The sequence below is a fragment of the Octopus bimaculoides genome, chromosome 19, assembly GCF_001194135.2.
Source record: "Octopus bimaculoides isolate UCB-OBI-ISO-001 chromosome 19, ASM119413v2, whole genome shotgun sequence".
NCBI classification, from domain to species: Eukaryota; Metazoa; Mollusca; class Cephalopoda; order Octopoda; family Octopodidae; genus Octopus; species Octopus bimaculoides.
Window position 1 is genome coordinate 25,131,301 of NC_068999.1, and position 20,589 is coordinate 25,151,889.

General features: G+C 35.5%; 1 protein-coding gene across 3 annotated transcripts in view; it reads right to left on the reverse strand.

Moving 5' to 3' along the window:
• The window catches only part of LOC106874530 (PC3-like endoprotease variant B), a 166,646-nt gene that overhangs the window by 35,766 nt on the left and 110,291 nt on the right, over positions 1-20,589 (reverse strand). For all 3 annotated transcript variants that reach the window (XM_014922295.2, XM_052974834.1, XM_052974835.1), the window contains 4 exons: positions 17,917-18,063; positions 15,956-16,035; positions 8,542-8,630; positions 2,045-2,217 (listed from right to left, as the gene is read on the reverse strand). In XM_014922295.2, coding sequence (XP_014777781.1) covers positions 2,045-2,217; positions 8,542-8,630; positions 15,956-16,035; positions 17,917-18,063 — 489 coding nt within the window. The remainder of the gene's footprint in view (positions 1-2,044; positions 2,218-8,541; positions 8,631-15,955; positions 16,036-17,916; positions 18,064-20,589) is intronic.

Genomic DNA, 20,589 nt, shown 5'->3' on the forward strand with positions numbered 1-20,589 from the left:
TATATTTATATACATATGTATATATCTATGTGTGTGTGTCTTTGTGTCTGTTTGTTTCCCCCTCCCCATTCACCATCTGACAACCAGTGTTGGTGTGTTTAGATCTCTTAGTGGTTTGGCAAAAGTGATCGATAGAATACGTACTAGGTTTAAGAAATAAGTCCTAGGGTCAATTTGTTTGACTAAAACCCTTCAAGGGTTTTCAGCCAAATTACTGAAACAATTAAAAAAAGTAATAAAAAAATAAAAGTAAGTAATTGTTACAAAAGTTTCTTTGCTTCCAACAATAAAAAGTCCAGATAGAGAATGGAAGACGATACAGTGCTCCTGATTACACTTAGCAGTAATTTACTGAATTGAAGTTTGATGTTAAAGTTGGTTTAATGGATTAGCATTCAATCTAAATCCAAACAAGCAGGTGAATAACCATAAACTCAATGATGTGTATTCAAATTTGCTATAATTGTTGGAATGGTATGAGATTAAGGGTACATTTATCTTTTTTATTTGATTCAGCCACTGGACTGTGGCCATACTGGGGCACCACCCTGAAGAGTTTTAGTCAAGCAAATCAGTCCCAGTACTTATTTTTCAAAATCTGGTACTTATCTTGTTAGTCTTGTTTACTGAACTGTTAAGTTATGGGGACATAAACAAACCAACACAGGTTGTCAAGCAGTGGTAGTAGGGAAACAAACATTGTCAGAAGGACAGACAGACAGACACACGACAAGCTTTAACAGAATTTCTGCCTACTAAATTCCCTCACTAGACATTGGTCAGCCTGGGGCTATAATGGAAAACACCCATCCAGGGTACTGTGCAGTGAGACTGAACCTGACACCACATGAACTTCTTCACCACACAGCCATGCTTGTGCCTACCCAGCATCTCAACAAAACTTCTGACTTAATCCAACAGAAAACGCTGTTGAAGAAGATCAGGCTAAGCCTTTGAAGTGCACTGACTACATTTGAATTCACTAACATCAGTGAATCAATGAGAAGTGATAAAATCGTTCATTTCTTCCCTTATAAATGAATTACAAGATGAAGTGATGATGTACGAAGCTCAAATGCTGGCAGATATCAAAATTATTTCTATTGAGAATAACACAAATCTATGTTTGGACAATGATGACTTTTTTTACTGATAGCTTTGGTTCTATGTGAGCAAACAAAGACTCCCAACAATGTTTGAGAAGACTTGCTTCTGAATATTTTGAAGACATTTTCACATGTTAATATAGTGTTAACATATTAACATTATGCCAATAATGTTAACATTATTAACATAATTAATAATGCTAATTTTGTTAACATTATTATGTTATATTAAATATGTTGTATTTATTACAACATAACATAATAAATATGTTATATATAACATATAACATTTAATTATATGCTATATTTATTATATAACATTTTATTATATGCTATATTTATTATATAACATGATAAATATGTTATATCATGTAACACAATAAATATGTTATAGAATATAACATATTTATTCTGAAATTATATTTCTTGTTCTTTCCATTCCAGAGAATTAGATGTGATACAAAAAAAATAGCGACGACCATCTTCTAGGCTTGAGGTCTTCCTTGAGCCTACAAACTCATGAAGCCAGAGATAACACAGATTTTCAAAGCATTTGGGTGACTGAGAGCAAAAGATTCCTCTTGAATGAGACATTAGTCCACCACCAGGTTAGGCCTCAGATATTTTTGATTCCCCTTTTATACTCTTGAACAATATGAAATGAAGTGCTTTGTTCAAAGACACATGCCAGCCATCCTGAGAATTGAACACACAACCTAATGATTTTGAACCCAATAACCTATTTAGAGCTAATTACGCAATTAATATTACTATTAGAATTGTTCAGCTGAGGTCAACTTTGCCTTTCTTCCTTTTGGAGTCGATAACATAAGTACCAGTTAAGCACTGGGGTCAATGTAATTGACTTACCCACTTCCTCCAAACTTGCTGGCCTTGTGCCAAAATTTGAAACTAATATTATTATTAGAATTACCCACCTGTTGAACACCCATTTGAAGAGCCAGTTTTGTATATTTGCCTGGACCTTCCATTCTTATACCATCATCAACTGGACCCCAAGAGGCACTGTAAATGTCAATATAGTTTGGTTTAAATAACAGAGCTTCTGCCTCCAATAAGTCTGTGATAATGCCATCAAGCATCCGGATACCTGTATGAATAAAATGTTTAAACAGTTAATGTCATTTAAGATTGTACTTTAGAAAATTAATTTTATTTTCATTTTCTTTTAAGTTTATATTTTAATGTTATAGTTGACTAGTGTGATCGTCGATTAAATTATTAGAGTGTGGTTGACCAGCTGATGGATGGGTGGTTAAGGTAGTCTTGATATCATTCAACTGCGATCTTGGAAAAATACTTTGCTCTCTATGACTGAGCCATAAATAAGTACCACAAGAAACAAACATTGTAAAAAAAAAAATAGAAGCATTGCTCACCATCCACAGAGCCCTATGGATTTTCTTGACATGCAAGAAATAGAAGCTAAATCTCCTTGATATCACACACTACTATCTTAAAAAGGAATGACATATCAGATGATGTAGTTCTAGAAATACTAACTCCCCTGAAAGATGGGATGGTTATGAATGAAGCACTTCCAATCACAGATTAGCTTCAACAGAGCTAATCTGGACTAAACAATAAAAATAATAATAATGTTATTATTTATAAATACCATATGTGATGGCATAAAAGATGCGCAAGCGCATTAGCTGCACCCCGATTTTAGCAGCACATATTCAGGAAAAAATGTTTCAGTGCATTAAAGTTTATGGGAAGTCCAACTTTGCATATAGGAACTGAGATTATTCTTTGAGATATTATTTTTTGAAAATATGCCATCAAATATGGTTCATATTGAAACAGCTCAGTAATTTCAGCAATTAGTCAATCAATCCATTTATTTTGACCTGTTATTATAGGAATAGAAATCTAATCAAATTTATATTTTATGTTGTATGAGAAAACTTTTTAAACATTTAATGAGGTCAAAATCTATTTTCATGCATTGCAAACCAGAACATTTATAATAATGTTAAAGACTTATGGCAATGTCCTTGATTAAATTTTAACTAAACCCTCTTTAAGGGTTAAATTAATATATATTTTGTCCTCATTGAATCAGCAATTTTAATGAATGGAAAATTGTTTTTTTCAAGGAAACTCTATACATTTGAACTAGATTTCCTAATACCTAAGTTGTAGCTAACATATTCTCCACCCTTCCTTAAAAGACCAGGGAAACAAAAATGTAAAACTCTTTGACCACGTGATAAAAAGAAAGTTAATTTCCTTTCTATTTCCGTTTTATTTGAAACCACTCGTATTTGTCAAATGGTTTGCAGCTGTGAGTGTCATCAAAATCAAAGAAGCAGGAAAGGCAAGTGAGACATGACCCTACATAAACAGTGGGAGGGTCTCAAAGTTTGAGATATCAAAACTTCCGGAAGTATCAAGAACAAGGTCAGACTACTCGTTATGAATCATTTAGCAAATAGGATTTGTTAGGTTTCAAAGATAAAATTCTAAGCAAATTTTTACACTTAAAGAGTAGCATTTAAGTAAGAAGTTTTCTGTAAAATGGCCCCATTTAAACACTCAAACATCTAAACGCAAAAATTGTTATATAATATCATTAATACTTCACTGTGAATGAAATAGCTGAAGTTCCATAGTAAAGAGGATAGAGGAAGGGAGCAAACAAGAGTGAACGAGTGGAAAATAAAATAAATATATTGGTGAGGAATGAACTGAAGCCTAAAGAGAGGAAGATTAGAAGTTACAGAAGAGAGGAAAGAAAGGTAGAAGGAAGAAGCAAAGAAACTGTGTTGTGTGGGTGGGGAGAGGCAAGAGAATGTGTGTGTTGAGGAGGGGGAAAAGATAAGGTATCTTTATAGCAAAAGGAAGCAGAATGGGATACTATAGGGCAGAGGAAAGAGGGAGACTTTACAGAGTAGAAGAATAGATAATGCAGTGAAAATAAGGGTGGAAGAGAATTTAGAGTAGGAGGTAGAGGAAAGGAGTTGGGTGTACAGTTGATGGAAGATGAAGAGAGACTTTATAACAAAGAAAAGATGAAGATTGTGGAGGGAGGAGGGTACAGACGATACAGGTGAGGGTACAGGAAGGTGAATAGAGGTAAAAAAAAAAGGAGACTACAATGGAGGATAGAGAAGATTCTACAGTAGAAGGGCAATGTACTGAAACTATATACAAGAGTGGCATACTGTCCAACAGTTGTTAGACTAATAATCATCATTCCCGAAATCCTTAATTCAACAATCATTAATCTATCATTCATTCCATAAACCGTTAGTTCAACATTCATCTGACAGACAATAGTTATTAGTCCACTAGTCAATGGTTAATTTGCATTCACCCTAAAATCATTATGTAACAGTCATTAGATAAATCCTTTACAGTCTAAAATCATTGATGCAACACTCATTAGTTTAACAATCCCCAGGTGAACAATTAGTTTACAATTACCAAAAAAAAAAAAACTTATCATCAGTCCAAAGACAATTAGTCCAGCAATCATTAGTGCACAACTGATTATCTAATAATAATCATCCAACTAACAGTCTTCAGTCCAACAAAACTCTAGTTAAATAATCATTAGTCAACACTCACTAGTTTAACAATCATCAGACCAACAATCAGTAAATGCACAATCATTAGTCCAGCAAACAGCAGTCATTCAAGTATCAGTTCAATCATCATTGTTCCAACAATCATATGTTTAGCAATCATTAGTTCCACAATTGTCACATCAACACTCATTACTTGTGCAATCTGATACACGGACACTCATTAATTCAATAATCATCACATTGTTTATTCCAACAATAACTAGTTCAATCATCCTTATTCAAATGATTATTATTTTAACAATCACTACGTTAACAAGCATCGTTCCAATAAGGATTAGCTACCCAATCATTTATCCAACAATGATTAGTCCATTAGCAGTTGGATTAATAAGACTACTCCAAAAATGTTAAGTTCAAATGATCATCAGTCCAACAATCCTACAATCAGCAGCACAACAATCATTCATCGAACAACCATTAGTCAACTGCTGCGGAGGTTGGGGACTATGGGGGCAGACCCGCGTGATTTGTGTTACGGTAGAAGTGCGACGGCATATGCGGATGATGTTACCATCATCGTGTCTGGTGAAGGGCAGCTGCTTCGTGTAGAAGACGCCCTCAAAGGTTACGAAGCGGTGACAGGGGCAAAAATTAACCCGGAGAAATCAGTCGTGGCAAGTTGATGCCTCCCAACAGCGTCGTCGGATGCTGGATGGAGGGCCCGGTTAAACTGCTCGGAATCTGGTTTGGACCAGATCTCCAGGTGGAGAAAAACTGGAGCGAGGTGGCGAGCAAGATGACGGCCATAACCCAAACCTGGTCTGGGAGGACGTTATCTTTGCTAGGAAGGGCCGAGATTGCACAGGTGCTTATAGCATCTGTGATAACCTACCGCCTAACCGTCGTGCCTTGCTCTGGTTTGTGGTTGACCAAGTTGGAACGGATCGTTTTTCGCTTTTTGTGGAAAGGGAAAACGCCACTTGTGAAGCGCTCCATCTGCTGCCAAAAACCTTTAAAGGGTGGGCTGGGAATACCTTGGCTGATGATGCGCAAGCACGCGCTGAGGCTGAGACAACTCTGATGTTACCTGAATGGTGAGCAGGTGTGGTCACCACATGCCAAGCAACTCTTTCCACAAGTGAAATCCCTCAGGGACTTAGGTACATGGATGAAGCGGAGACCTAGGATGGGAGTATGGCAGAGGGAGTGCAGACAAGCACTCACTCTGTTCTCGCGGACGAGCAATACTGGCAGCGAGGTTACCACTGCGGATTTTTATAGAGGGTTGGTAGAGCATAAGTCCGATGATGTCCTGTGTGAGACTCTGGGCTTCAATGAGGAGCAACTGACCAACCTGTTCGGAAGGACATTCCCTCCGTGGTATCTGGATAATTTCCAGAAATCCTTGGCTTGGTTGTGCTACCGATCGGCCTTACTGGTTCGAGAGGTTGTCTAGACACGGTTTTGACACTTCCCCCACATGCCCGTACACTGTGAGGAGTTGAGGGAGTTGATGACCTATGTCGAACAACTGATGTCGGATGCAGGGAGAGTACGGCTCTCGACTGAGCCCATGATTAAGATCGTACCGCCTTCTTCCTTCGACAAGGAAATGAAGGCATCGTTTTTTCTGCGTAGTAGCCATACTGAAAGAAACGGTATGGATGACACGAGCGAAAGGGATTGGGACCGGTCACTTCATCTCCGTACACGGGTTGGTAAGTTATTTCAACTTCCACTTGTCGAGAAAGATCCGTCTGGAGAAAAAGTGCCTGTCGCAAAGTACGTTCGGGAAAAGATGGAGGTCTGTAGTAAGGAAGTTGAGAATGAATGGGGCCGTGCTAGTATAGCTGGTCAAGGCGAAAAGAAGGAAAAGGAAAAAAAAACAACCAAAGGAGAAAATAAAAAACCGGCGGGTTAACTATAAAAAATATCCCGGAACATTATTTATAAATTTTTAATTGTATATAATTTTATTTCATCCTTTTATCCGATTTTTTCGATTTTTTGTCTCCATTTCATCACAACCCAAACCATTTTGCAAGAATGTAAGTGTTCGTCCCTTGTAGTGTCCCCTCTATATATACCTTTTATAGGTAAATAAAGAAATTCATTGGTTCCAGACCTTCTAAGGTCTAGCCACTGACCACAGAGACACAGCCAGTTCCCGCGACAATGCCAGACAACCACCACCACAGTAGCTACGTTGAGATTCACCAATTTCGTCCAACAGCATTACGGCAACCTCCGTCTTCGTAACCACCATGTCCTTAACACCGTCAACATCATCTCTCTACGTTCACAGCTCAGCAAGCAAATCACCCAGGTTCCAGCACTTCTCTATTCGTGAATTATTTTACCATGGATCAACAGCGAATATGCAACCTGCATGAACTCCTGTACCAAGTGACCCAGGCAGCAGCATCACAGTCACCACTTCACGTATGACATATATCTGTAACCGGCTCAGCATCACGGACGCGACTTCTTGATACAGTATTTCAACTACCGTGTACCATCGACTACGAACTGGTATTATTCATCATCTTTCTTGTGTCTATGAACTTACTTCTCACTTCGATGGCTATAGACTCGTTCACTGTCTCCTTCTTCATTGCCATCCTTATATGTACTTGACACACACGCATACATCTATGCTTACACATACATATACATTTTGCTCTCATTACGTCTTGTCTATTATTCTTTATACATGACGCACACACAGACACACATGTTAACATATCAATAAATCTTTTCTTAACCATTCTCCGCGGTTGTTGTCTTCTTTTTCCATCTGGCAGGTAAATGGTTCTATCAATTTTCTCTTTTATTATAACGGCTCTGTGATGTGATACTAAAGAGCCATTCTCTTCACCTCACATCGCACGGTACCTTACAAATTGGTGACCCGACTTAGAACACGCATTCACGGCCCCTATACACAACCAATGTTCAACAAATATGTGTAAAACAACTATCATTCCGGCAATTATCAAACAGCATTCATTATTCCAACAATAATTAGACCAGCAATAATTAGTTTAATAATGATTAAACAACCCCTAGCCCGATAATCATCAGTCCAACCATTGTCTCAATAATCATGTCGCTCTCAACAGCCGAAAAATCTTCATTTCTATAATCCTGACTCTAGCAGTCATTAGCCTAACTATCCTTGATCCGGATAGGATTAGTCTAATAACCATCATTCTGACAATCACCAGTTTAAATAATCAGTCGAATCAACAATCCAAATCACTAGCTCTACAAAAATATGTATTATATCAATCAAAAATACAAATAATCAATGGAAATCAATAATCAAGCGTACATTCTTTTTATTCTGTCTTTCTCTCTAGCAATAACAGAGATGAAACTAAATAACTATCTTACAGAATGGAGATCTATAAACTGGATATACAAACAACTCGATGAAGTTGCATATATTGTAACTATTTGCATTATAATCACCTTCAGCATTGTCACAATAATTGATATATAATAAATGGCCATATTAATAATCAGTCAAATAATATTATTCATTCATTCACTTCTATGATGCATCTTCACATTAAATTTCGTCAATACATGCCTTTGTTAACAAAGCCATTGAATAATTGTTTCAAATTTTGGTTCAGAGCACCAGTATTCAACTAGTAATTATTTTATCGATCCTGCAAGGATGAAAGACGATGCCGACCTCGGCGGAATTTGAACTCAGAACTTAAAGAGCCGAAAGAAATATCGGTAAACGCTTTGTTTTGTGCAGTAACGGTTCTGCCAGCTCGTCGCTTTACTTTTGTGCATAAAGATAATGAATAGAAGAAATACATAAAAACGGAACAAACACTTACAAAAATGATAATATATCTTACCCCCTATTTTGGCATCATAAGCTACGCCAACACCACAGATACTATTGTTCGCTTCTGCTGCCACTACTCCTGCACAGTTGGTGCCGTGACTATAAAAGAACCACACAGAAATAATTCTACAATATTAATATGGTAACACTATAGAGAATTTGTTTTGGAAAGGATAACTTTATAAAAGAAAACATTGAAGAATGGTTATAGTTTATATATGAAATTATTTTGGAATCAATAGTTTTATAAAGGATATTTTCTCAGAATAGAGTAGTAAGTTTACCGCAGACAGACTTTTGATATGATTTATGTTTTAAAGCAATGCGTACAGATCACAACATTCTCTTCTGTTCCGTAACCACCAGCTAACATGAGAGAATATGGTATTCATAAAAGACAAAAAGCCAAAACTTCAGTAGAAACTTTTTGTATAATTATGATCAGTGAAGAGGGATGAAATCTATTGACTATTGGAAAATTTGTTACCAGATTTCAGAAATTACTACTTCCAGAAGAAAAGATCGTTTTAGATTATTTTTAAACTTCTTTGAAACTTCAAAACAAATTGTTTGCATCTCCTCTGAGTGTTGTTACCAAATTTCAGAAATTACTACTTCCAGAAGAAAATATCGTTTTAGATTATTTTTCAACTTCTTTGAAACTTCAAAACAAATTGTTTGTATCTCCTTTGAGTGAGATTTGTTATATATCCAGTAAAACGTTTAGTTATGTTAGCTAACTATAAAGGATAGCAAACAACGTTGACATATTTTCTATGATGTAATAAAGAACAATTTTATCGTTGATATAATAGGAATGGTGGTGAGTGCTTTTGAGCTATTTGCGTACGTCTATGAAATTTTGTGTTTTTGTAAATGCTAGATGGGAAGGTAAGAAAATAGTAGAAACATTGTGGGCGTAGACTGTTTTACACAACAGATGTATGAGAAAATATAACAGATGATGAGGTACGTTTAAATTGGTAACAGTCACGTATTATTCTATAGTGTAACCTCGAAACTAGAACTAAAAGCTATTGCTAAAAACAAATGGGACAAACTAAATACCGCTTCAATGACCTCTCTAAGAGCGTCTGTAGCTGAATAACTACAGCTGCAACTTCTATTAGAAAAACAGTTCGGGGTACACATTAGAATTTTGACCTAAAAGCTAAATAAGTACTTGAAGTTAAGTATGCTTCTAAATTACGAAACGCTTTTCGTAACTGGATTAACGACAATAAAAGTTTTGAGGTGGGGATATAACATTGTTTTCTTCTCTCCATCATTTCTGTCTGTTAACCCTTGTAAGCATTCTTCTTCACAGCCTCATTAGAACACATACACATCACATCTATCATTCCCCCCACCTACCCCATATACAACTGTATGTACCACTTACACGCATCTTTCTCTACTAGTAAATCAGAAAAACTAAACCACCTTAATTTAATTTCTTAAATTTCATTAGGGCAAATATATTTTTCAGCATTCGGAAATTTAGTTCCCTAAGCTTGTTTAAGTCTCAGGACGGAAATTCAAGGATATTTTATTTTATTTTTTTTATTTAATGACATCTGTTGGAAAGAATCCAAGCAGGAAACTACCACTTCAAAAGAGTTTTTACTCATGATACCATATAACTATTGCATAATATGTAGCGTATAAAGATATATCAGTCAGTTCTCATCATGAGGTTGAACTTCCTTAGTTTTCTTTTCTCTCTCTCTCCCTCTCTCTCTCTCTCACGCATGTGATGCTTATATCCTCAACTGTAATTCCCTCGAATACTTTCTTTTTATCTTTCTATATATATTCACAAGGGAGAAACATCGAGGTCATGAATGTCCCGATCAAAGTACTTTACTCCAGATAAACTATGATTATGCTTGTATCAGCAATTTTATATATGAAGCATTAAAAGCTAAAATATACGCGGTGAAAAAGAAAAACTATAAGTTGAAAACAAATATTTTTGTCTCTTTTTTTTCTAGCAAATACGAAAGATAACTTCAGACAATAGTTTTCTTTCTCATTAAGGCAGGAGTTCTCTCGCTAAATTCAGACCACTGTCTTGTAGTTCTTTGGCTAAGAGTTAACTGAAAGCTAACAGCTTTCACGTTATCTTAACAGCGAAGTCATCGTACTTCGACAGATGGGAAACTTATGTATCTTAATACACCTGAAACCAGAAATAGATTAGGAGTTGTCAGAAAATCATTTTTTAAAAAGATTTTGTACTCAACCTATTACTAGCACCTGGATTGTTCGTTGAGTTAACCATGGCAGCAACCTGTTTACACATGCCTTACATACAAACGAGGTTAAAATCTATCAGAAAACTCAATACATTTTTTAGTCTAAGAATTATGGCCAAGTGAATCACTTTATCTACATTATTTACATTTGACGGATATTTGTCCTCATCTTGTTTGTTATTAACACAACGTTTCGGCTGATATACCCTCCAGCCTTCATCAGGTGTCTTGGAGAAATTTCGAACCTGGGTTTTCATTCCTAACACATACACATCACATCTTTCATCCCCCCACCCCATATAGGAATGAGAACCCAGGTTCGAAATTTCCCCAAGACACCTGATGAAGGCTGGAGGGTATATCAGCCGAAACGTTGTGTTAACAACAAACAAGATGAGGACAAATATCCGTCAAATGTAAATAATGTAAATAATGTACATAATTCCTCATCTCTTAAATATAGAAGAGAAGTTAATCACTGTATAGGATATTTTAACGTAATTAGAGGAGTGATTCACTTTTATTAAATGCCATTACGAAGTATGAACCATTTCAATCTGCTTGTCCAACACACACACAACTTACCCGTGTTCTTAGTCAAAAGAAAGTATTTTAATTTCACGATTTTAAAGTCCGCAGCCAAAAGCAACATCACCTTCACAAAACTTCTTTATGTCGTAAAAAACTATTTTGGGGTTAGCTTGAGATAAAAAAAAAAGGATCCAATATATCTCCTAACTGTAATACCTATTCTTTAAATGTTTACCTCTATCGAGTGATGAAAGCTATCGACAAAACCGAGTCCTAGAAGCTGGTTTCTACTCCCACTTTACTTATTTATTTACTCATTTTTTATTCATTAGTCCATGGTCTCTCTTGTCCCTCTAGGAAAAACAATAAAAGACGAGACTCGAACCATTTATCTATTGCTTACAGCATACGTCATCAGGTACGCCACACTCCGCACACATAATTAACAGGTTTAGAAAGTCCATCAATTTGTCCATCAATTTCATCGATTTCTTCAAAAAAAAAAGTTCATCAATTTCTTAAAAATAGCAGAGCAATTAGCTATTTATTATCGCACTTGAGTATTTTCTTTTGACTAAACACAAGTTCATTTTTTGCAGAAGAGAGAATAGTCGATTTTATAGGAGCACAAAGCAAGTGAGTTCTGTTGAGATTGGAACTTAGAAACAATAGCTGAAATGACCAATGCACAGATTCATAGCAATAATATCGTTTTCATATTTTGGAACAAGGTCAGCAATTTAGTGGGGAGGCGCTAAGTTGATTACATCAACCCCAGTGCTCAACTGGTACTTATTTTATCGATTCCGAAAGGATAAAAGCCAAAGTCGATCCCGATAGTATTTGAACTCAGATCATAAAGTCGGAAGAAATACCGCTGAGCATTTTGTCCGGCGCGGTAACAATTCTTCCTGCTCACCGACTTACGTATAGCAGTAATATTAGATATAAGTATAAGGCGGCGAGCTGGCAGAATCGTTAACACGTCAGGAGAAACGCTTAGCAGCATTTCGTCGGTCTTTACGTTCTGAGTTCAAATTCCACCGAGATCGACTTTGCTTCTCATCTTTTCGGGGTCGATAGACAAGTACCACTTGAACACTGGAGTCGATGTAATCGACTTAGCCCCTCTCCCAAACCTGCTGGTCTTGTGCCTAAAGTTGAAACCAACATTAGATATCAGTGTTTGATATCAGTATCAATTTGAAAAAGAAAAGTAAAACAGACTCGTTAAGTTTTCGAAGCAGTTTCAGTATCTGTTTTTAGACCGTGAAAAAGAAGCAAAATCTAACGTTTTGGACGCTTGTTCTTCATCAAACAGAGAAGAATGTAAGTGTTGTGGTTTGGGAATTAAGTAGTGTATAGTAATTATGCAGAGAGGTTGATGTGGAAAACGAAAAGTGGGGGAAAGATAAATGAATGATTTTACTAACTGTATGGGGGTAAAACCTAAAAGTGTCAGGTGGCTCATAGAGTTTGTGAGAACCAGATCAAGTGTGATGGGGTAAGTATAAATGTTAGGAAAGAGACGAATTGGAGACAAACGTAATGACACAGACACATACACACTTAAACAAGGCGGGGGGAGAAGAGAGTCAGTTAGCATTGGAATATGATTTTTAAGAAATGGTCAGAGTCTAATGAATCAATAAAACGAAGTCTCTAACAAATGGTGAGAACTAGAAAGACAAAAATTGTCCTGAGAGAAGATGGACAAAATGTAATGTAGTCTGTAACAAGAGGTAGAAAGGAGGGAGTAGAAAAGATTGAGAGGATACAAAAACTCACCATTTGTGTGTGTGTGTGTGTGTGTGTGTGTGTGTGTGTGTGTGTGTGTGTGTGTGTGTGTGTGTGTGTGTGTGTGTGTGTGTGTGCGTGCGTGCGTGTATAATGAGTTTAGCATTTATAAGGCAGGAGCGCACTCAAAACTGGATTGGAAGAGTTTAATTTGATACAATTAACAGTTAAGATCTTAAAGAGTTACAATATTTTTCATGAATTTATGCAATAATTGCGCAATACACACATCCAGGCCACCTGTTTTTACGTATCTTAACCTTTTCCCACTGTTTAAGAAGCCGGAAATTATTTTAAAACCTTGAACACATTTTAAAAGCAGCAGTGGAATATAGAATTACCGGAGGGAAATAAGCTGCTGAAAAGTCACAAAAGTTGTCTCTTTTTCAAAAGAGGAAGGGAGGGAGGATTAGGAAAGAAGCAGTTAGAGATTCTGGGGACTGGCAATGAAAATTGCGACGGTTGGTTCGTTGGAAAGGCAAGGTGGACGAGTGAAAGGTCATCGAAAAAGAAACTTTGTCTTGTAATGTGTTCGTTAAGAGTAGAACGAGCGGAGACTGTGTCAGTGGCATGGAATCACTGGAGTGCAGGTCGGATTTGAAAAGAAAATCCAAAAATCCAAGTGTTTATAGTATATTGTTTTTAGTGGGGGATGGGATGAGATAGCAGTTCTAGTGTGAATAGAGTGAGAGGAGATAAAGTCCAGTCTGGTGGGACTGCGAGTCAGTAGGTTTACAATGAATTTAAATTAAAACGTAAGGCTATCGATAGTAACATAAATAGCTAGGAAGTTTACAGGTTTTGAGATGGTAGGTATAAATTCCCTAGATAGGTGGAAAGTGTTGAAATGATGGCAATGAGTTTAGAGTGCGGTAATGCTGATTAGTCTTTAACCAAACGGTGACTGTATCGTATAACTGATAGAAATCAATGGTAAACCTAATGAAGTAGAATAATATCCTTATATGGCCTATAAAGAGATTGGCATAACTGAGGGCTCATCCTAATACCCATAACCTCTGCGGTAGTTTGTTGACTGAACTCGTCAGAGAAGGAAAAACATTTGAAGGTAAAAACAACTTCAGTTAAGCAGAGAAAATGGTGATCCTAGGTTTTAATGAGAAGCGAAGGTCAAAGAAACGTTTAAGGATTAAATCTGTGGACGATGCCAGTGTACATCGATTTTTACATCCATGGTAAATATGAGTTGCAATGGTTCAAGAAACAGGAGAAAGAATTAAGATTAAAGGCATGGTTAGTGTTCTTAAGATGTAAGAGCAGGGTGATTATAACTTATCAAGATAACTGGAAAGGGGTTCAGTGATACCACGACAAGCAAAGACAATGCGGCAACCTATGTGGCTGGTATATAGTTGAAGCAGAAGATGTGTTGATGGTGAACTTAGTGGCGGAGAGACAGAGTGAAGAGAAAGAGATTGCTTTAATACAACGGGTAAAAGTTTTGGGCTATGGAGAATACGATCGTTGGCCAACTTGCAGTTGTCATATTAATACAGACAAATGTATTTTAAAACAGCTTTATTTCATCTATCGATATTAATCTAAGATAATGTAGATAATGTAGTCATTTGTAGCCTGTTTTGTAGTTATTTTTTGTGAAGTCAAGTGGTTGATGTAAGTTATTTTTTTCTTTTTAACTTGATAAGATGGATGACAATCTACCGCAGTCATCGCCCATTAGTGACAATAAATCCTGCACCAAAAGCTAACAAAACAACCGTCTGTTATACAGTGCCTACGCAGTTGCAGCAAAGCGCTGTACACCCCTATGGTATCTATTTACAGCTTTGTGAATTTTAGGAGGTTAAAAAACGAAAATAATCTCATGGCTTCTTCTTGATAGTCAATTGTTGTATTGTTTTAAGATATATTAAGTAAAATAACAGACTTTTCCATCTTAAAAATAGTTTGCAATAGTTTTTCTTCTTTTTGTTTTCAGGTTTTACATATTAAATTTCTGCCCAAACATCTTCTACTCCCATAGCATATATGACTGACACAAACCATCTGTTACATTTTCTTTAACAAATCCCTGCTGGAAAATTTAATGTGGTTTTCATTTTCTTTTAAAGTTCTTACAAACTGTAAAATATATTTTCTTCTTTCCATTTAGAGTTGTTCTGCATAAAACGGAGATTCTTAAAATACGAAAATAACTTGCTATATTTTTTTTATTTCTTCCCTCTGACAAGAATTGTATTGCAAAGAATGTCATCTGAAATTTAGCAAAAGGTACCATTGTTTTTAGAATTTTATAATTAGCCTTTGTTATTTTAAATATAATTTGTTCTAGAAACAGGTTCCATCTAGATTGTTTTTATAGTTTATCATTATCCTTGTTAATTTCTCCGATCTGGTGATTAAAACAAAAATTACACGCGCACACACTTGTTATTGTTGTTGTTTAGCTCCAAGTGGATATTAAGCAAGCATTCCTATTACCAAAAGTCTCACAGACATGACCATTCCGTCATATTTTGAGATATGTGTATAAGATTACATTATCAAAAGCCTTTTTTCTTCTTTTACATTTTATTTTCAAACAGTCTAGAAAGTCAAGTGACTACTGAAAAACCTTTCTGTTTCATTTATATACAGAAACAGTAAAGTGCCGAACTAAATGTCTTGTAAGACTTGATTACGTCCCTTTATATCGTGTTAAACACCAGCAGATCATCTTCCCGCCTATTCCTTCAAAGCTGATGAAGTACTAGTGATAAAACAAAGTTGCACTTTTTCTTGTAAAATATTAATTTGTGAGAAAATATGGAAACCATATTTCGTACATGACGATCGTTAAAGTTGTGATATTCTTACCTATTTCTAGGATTTGTATTATCAGACATAGGATCTGAGTCCCCAAAGTTACCATTTAAGTTCGTACTGGCTTCAGCATCCTTGAATGGGAAGAGAAAGAAAGAGAGAGAGAGATAAGAAAACGTCTTGTAAATAATTATTCTCCAGCAGAACAAGAACAGTTGTAGTAACAGTTGTAGAAACAGATAAAGAACACAGCATTTCATTTTATTAGTATGTTAGCATCAGTTAGTAATGCATTGTGTTGTGTTTGGCAAGACGAATGCATAGAATATTTGTGAGTGCAGCAGTGCTTCATCCCAGATAAATAAGTTCTACAAAGTAATTTGTGCCTTGTATAGAAGGCCAGCAGCTTTTCATAGCTGAAATAGTTTCTTTGAAGGTGCAGTTTTTATTGTTGTAAATACGTTGAATCCATGGTAGATCATCAAAGATATGAGGTCAAATTTGTTAGGATTAGCGTTAGTAGACTGCGAAAGTTTTTAGTTTTGAGTTGCATGTTTACTTAATGTGTGCAATAGTTGTATTTGTTTTTTGTGCTGTTGAAGGAAACTTAGTTATGTCTGCACCGGAGTATATATTTTAAGGTTTTTGCTCATGCTAGGAGTACATGCATACATATTGTTTCTAGGTTACGCATAGATAACACCCTATGTGCAAAAGGTTATCAAACAATATAGAGTAATATGATCTGCATAGATGTATGTGTTTATATGTATTTTTGCATATGTGTGTGTAGGTGTGTGACTGGAAGTAACAGCATTGATGTAAAGGATGTAAATCGTTGACGTCAAGGAAGTGTGTGGGAGACACCCCAGATCTTGAGTCACATATGAGTTAAACATTTTCTTTCCTTACATTTCATAACTATTTCCTCTCGAAGATATTTCCAATGAAGTTTAATGAATAGCATAAACATAATTGAAATCAGTTGTCCTATAACATATTATGAGTGCCAAAAGTCTAATTTTCAAATAAATGCAAGTTTTTTTGACAGTCACTAAAATTCTATTCTGTGATAAGTGTTTGAATGGGATTTCTAAAATCAATGTTTTATATTGTTAAGTCACATTTTATATCTATAGACATCAGTTTAATTCTTCCCACAAGTGAGAAAAACATGTTTTGATTTACTTCACACTAACAGTCATCGAGTTAAATATTAATAAATGAATGAAAAGTTATTCTTTACTTTGGCAGAATTATACACTCCATCTCTATGGAGTATAAAACCTTTTGTATTTACAATTGTGCGAACTGAAATTGAATTAAATTTGTTTATTTCTCTATACATAACTTAGAAGACTATAACGAACATTTTCAATTGTACACCACCAAATATGGAAACATATCCTAATACACAAATTAGGATATTTTCTATAAAATAAAATTGTTTTCAATTCCACTCCCAATCAAAATCCCACCAGTCGGATAAAAAATCCCTTCTAGTAGAAGGAGAAAGCCGCCTGACTGAGAAACATTAGACTAGACACTTATAATTTGTCTTATATTTAGCTTTTCTTGATATATTGATTTCAAATTTTGACACAAAGGCAGTAAGTTCGTGGGAGGGGATAAGTCGATGACATCGACCGCAGTGCTCATCTGGTACTTATTTTATCGACCCGGAAAGGATGAAAAGCAAAGTCGACCTCGGTGAAATATGAACTCAGGACGTGAGGAGAGACAAAATGCCGCTAAGCGTTCTGTTCGGCGGGCAAACGATTCTGCTAGCACACTACCTTACTTTTCTAGATATACTGGCCGCACCACAATTTTAAATGATAACGGAAGGTTGAAATATTTAACCCCGCTTGACCAGATTCAAACGTGCTGCCTTATAAATGATACTAAATAGCAATACAAGGTGTACTCCTCGCTAGCCTGCATACAATCAAGTAAACATTTTGCAATAAATAAGGTATAATAAATAAATTAGTTGAAAGTTGAATAATACTCACGTAGTTTCTGGCAATATCTGGGTGTGTATAGTCTATACCATCATCAAGAACACAAATACGAATTCCTCTTCCTGTTATATTCTTCTCCCACAGAGGGATCACATTTAAATTAAGAGGAGTGTCCTCTCTGATTTCACCAACATTATTCTAAAGTAAAAAAAATATAGTAAATTATATCCACCCAATATGAAATATAGGCATCTCCACTAAAATAAGATCTTTTCCGTTAGACGAACAGAGAAAAATCCACATTTTGTTATTTGTATATGTTTCTACATCAACTAATGGATACTGTAATGGGGTTAGGTTTAATGTTAATGCTTTAGAGTTAAGGTTGAGGATCTAGAGTTAAGGTGTAGGGCTTAGGGTTAGGCTTATGATGTAAATTTAGTGTTAGAATTTGCAGTGCATTGAAAAATTTCATTGTAAATATGAATTTGTTTCTTCTATTTTCTTTCAATAAAATAGTTTCGTCTTTAAATGTTTTATAACGTTTTTATAGTTGATTTCTCCACAAATAACAAACTGTTGTAAATGTTGTAGTCGCGTTTCGAAAAGAATAATAATACACGTGGCACTTTCCATGACATCGCAGCAGGGAGCCTTCAGCGGATGATTTGCAAAAATTGCAAAAAATTTTAATCTATAATGGTTCGTAATTTTTTACATTATTAATTTTAAGAAATTATAAAAAAAGTCGTTGGCTTTTGTAGTTGGCACGCAGAGCTACATGTGTATTGAAACTTCCAAGAAAATTGAGCCCCGGGTCAATCAGAAACATCCCTGATGAGGTATGGAAGAGACCCATCTGAAAAGTTGGAGTATAAGACACGCTTTTTTGAATTTTTAAATGTACAAAAATCGCCCTACATCTTATGCAGCCGTACTACGTATGAGATATCGAGTGTTGTAAGCTAGAGAACTGGATAAGCGTAAGTACGCTACGCACAATAATTGCTACTAATAATAAGATACTGAAAATTTTTTTTAAATATCACAGTCTGTTAACACAAACTACTTTCGGTACGTTGGTACTTATGCAAGGTAGTCACATCATCTCGTTGAACCATCTTCCCCAGCATACATAACCCACACCTGGTGTGTATCTTACATTATTTAATGACTTTGTTACCTACTAGTAGAGATGCCCGGCGTTGCCCGGCGTTGCCCGTGTTACATGCAATTGAAGGATGAGACTTTTCTCTTATATTATCTGTAAGGAACTGGAATACATATGAATCGAATTTCATCAAAATTGCACATGAGGGTTCTTTCCCTCTTTACACACCCTAAAAAATTCTAATCATGAGACATGTATCCCATACTATATATCTTTATGCGCATATTCCAAAATGTCAGTCTTCTGGAACCTGTAAAAAGGATTTTGCTCCTGAAAAATGGAGCTCATGGAGCTGTAAAATGTGGGTGTATTAATGTCAACCAGAGAAGTTGAATTGTTGGGAATGTTTTTAACTTGGGTCTTATAGTATACCTGTATATATGTGAGAGTATAATTTCATTTTAATAGTTTCAGTATGAAATTGAAAGTACTGAAGTGAAAGTATCTGACATTACAGTAGAGTGATGTTATTATTTCACTTTTGACACGTAATAGTGAAATAGTGGAGGAGATATGATATTGCTGTAGGCTCGAACTATGCAAGAAGTTAAAAATTGTTTTGGCCTAAGACACTACATGGACCCTAAGTAAGGCATGTGTTAATTTAGAATGAAATTGGTTGTGTAGTTCTGGAGTTTTAGGGATTCACACAGACACAATTCTCATCTTTATATATGTGATATTTATGCGCATATTCGAAAATTCTAGTGTTATGGACTCTGTAAAAAGGATTTTGCTCCTGAAAAATGGAGCTCTTGGAGCTGGAAAATATGGGAGTTAAGGCCCCAATTGGGGGTGGGTGGGTGTGTTAATGTCAACCAGAGAAGTTGAATTGTTGGGAATGTTTTGAACTTGGGTCTAATATGTATTGTTTGAACTTCACAATTTATGCACCACATAGCAGAAATCACAATGTAAGTATATCTGAAAGGATAGTCTTACACTGTTGTACCGTTGAATTACAAATAATGCCCATCTGTTATGTTCGGGTAACCCTATAGCTACCAATGGTACAACTGTATTCGTCTTTGCTTAGGAAAAATGACTAACTTGTGGGTGTAAAATCCCCATGAAGGGGTCTTTGTAACTTCTAAGAAGAAGAAATTTTAGAAATATTACTTTATTTGTGTGTAATATGTATGGTTAAAATTTCATCAACATCAAAAATATATGAATTTTCATGGGGGTTATGGCCATTATGCATAGAATATAATTTCCAAATTTCTTAAAGATCCATTCAATACTTTTGACGTAGTTTTGGATAAAAAAACAAATGAGTAATGTGTGTATTTGTGTGCATGTGTATGTGTGTGTGTGTGTGTGTGTGTGTGTGTGTGTGTATGTATAGATATCTGTATGCATGTATATATGTGTATATATGCATACATATTACATGTACATCTATATATATACATTTACACATATGTATACATATACATGTATGCATATAGATCTATATCTATATATATATATCTACATATACGTGTACATATACATGTATATGTATACGTGTATATATATATATATATATATATATATATATATATATATAT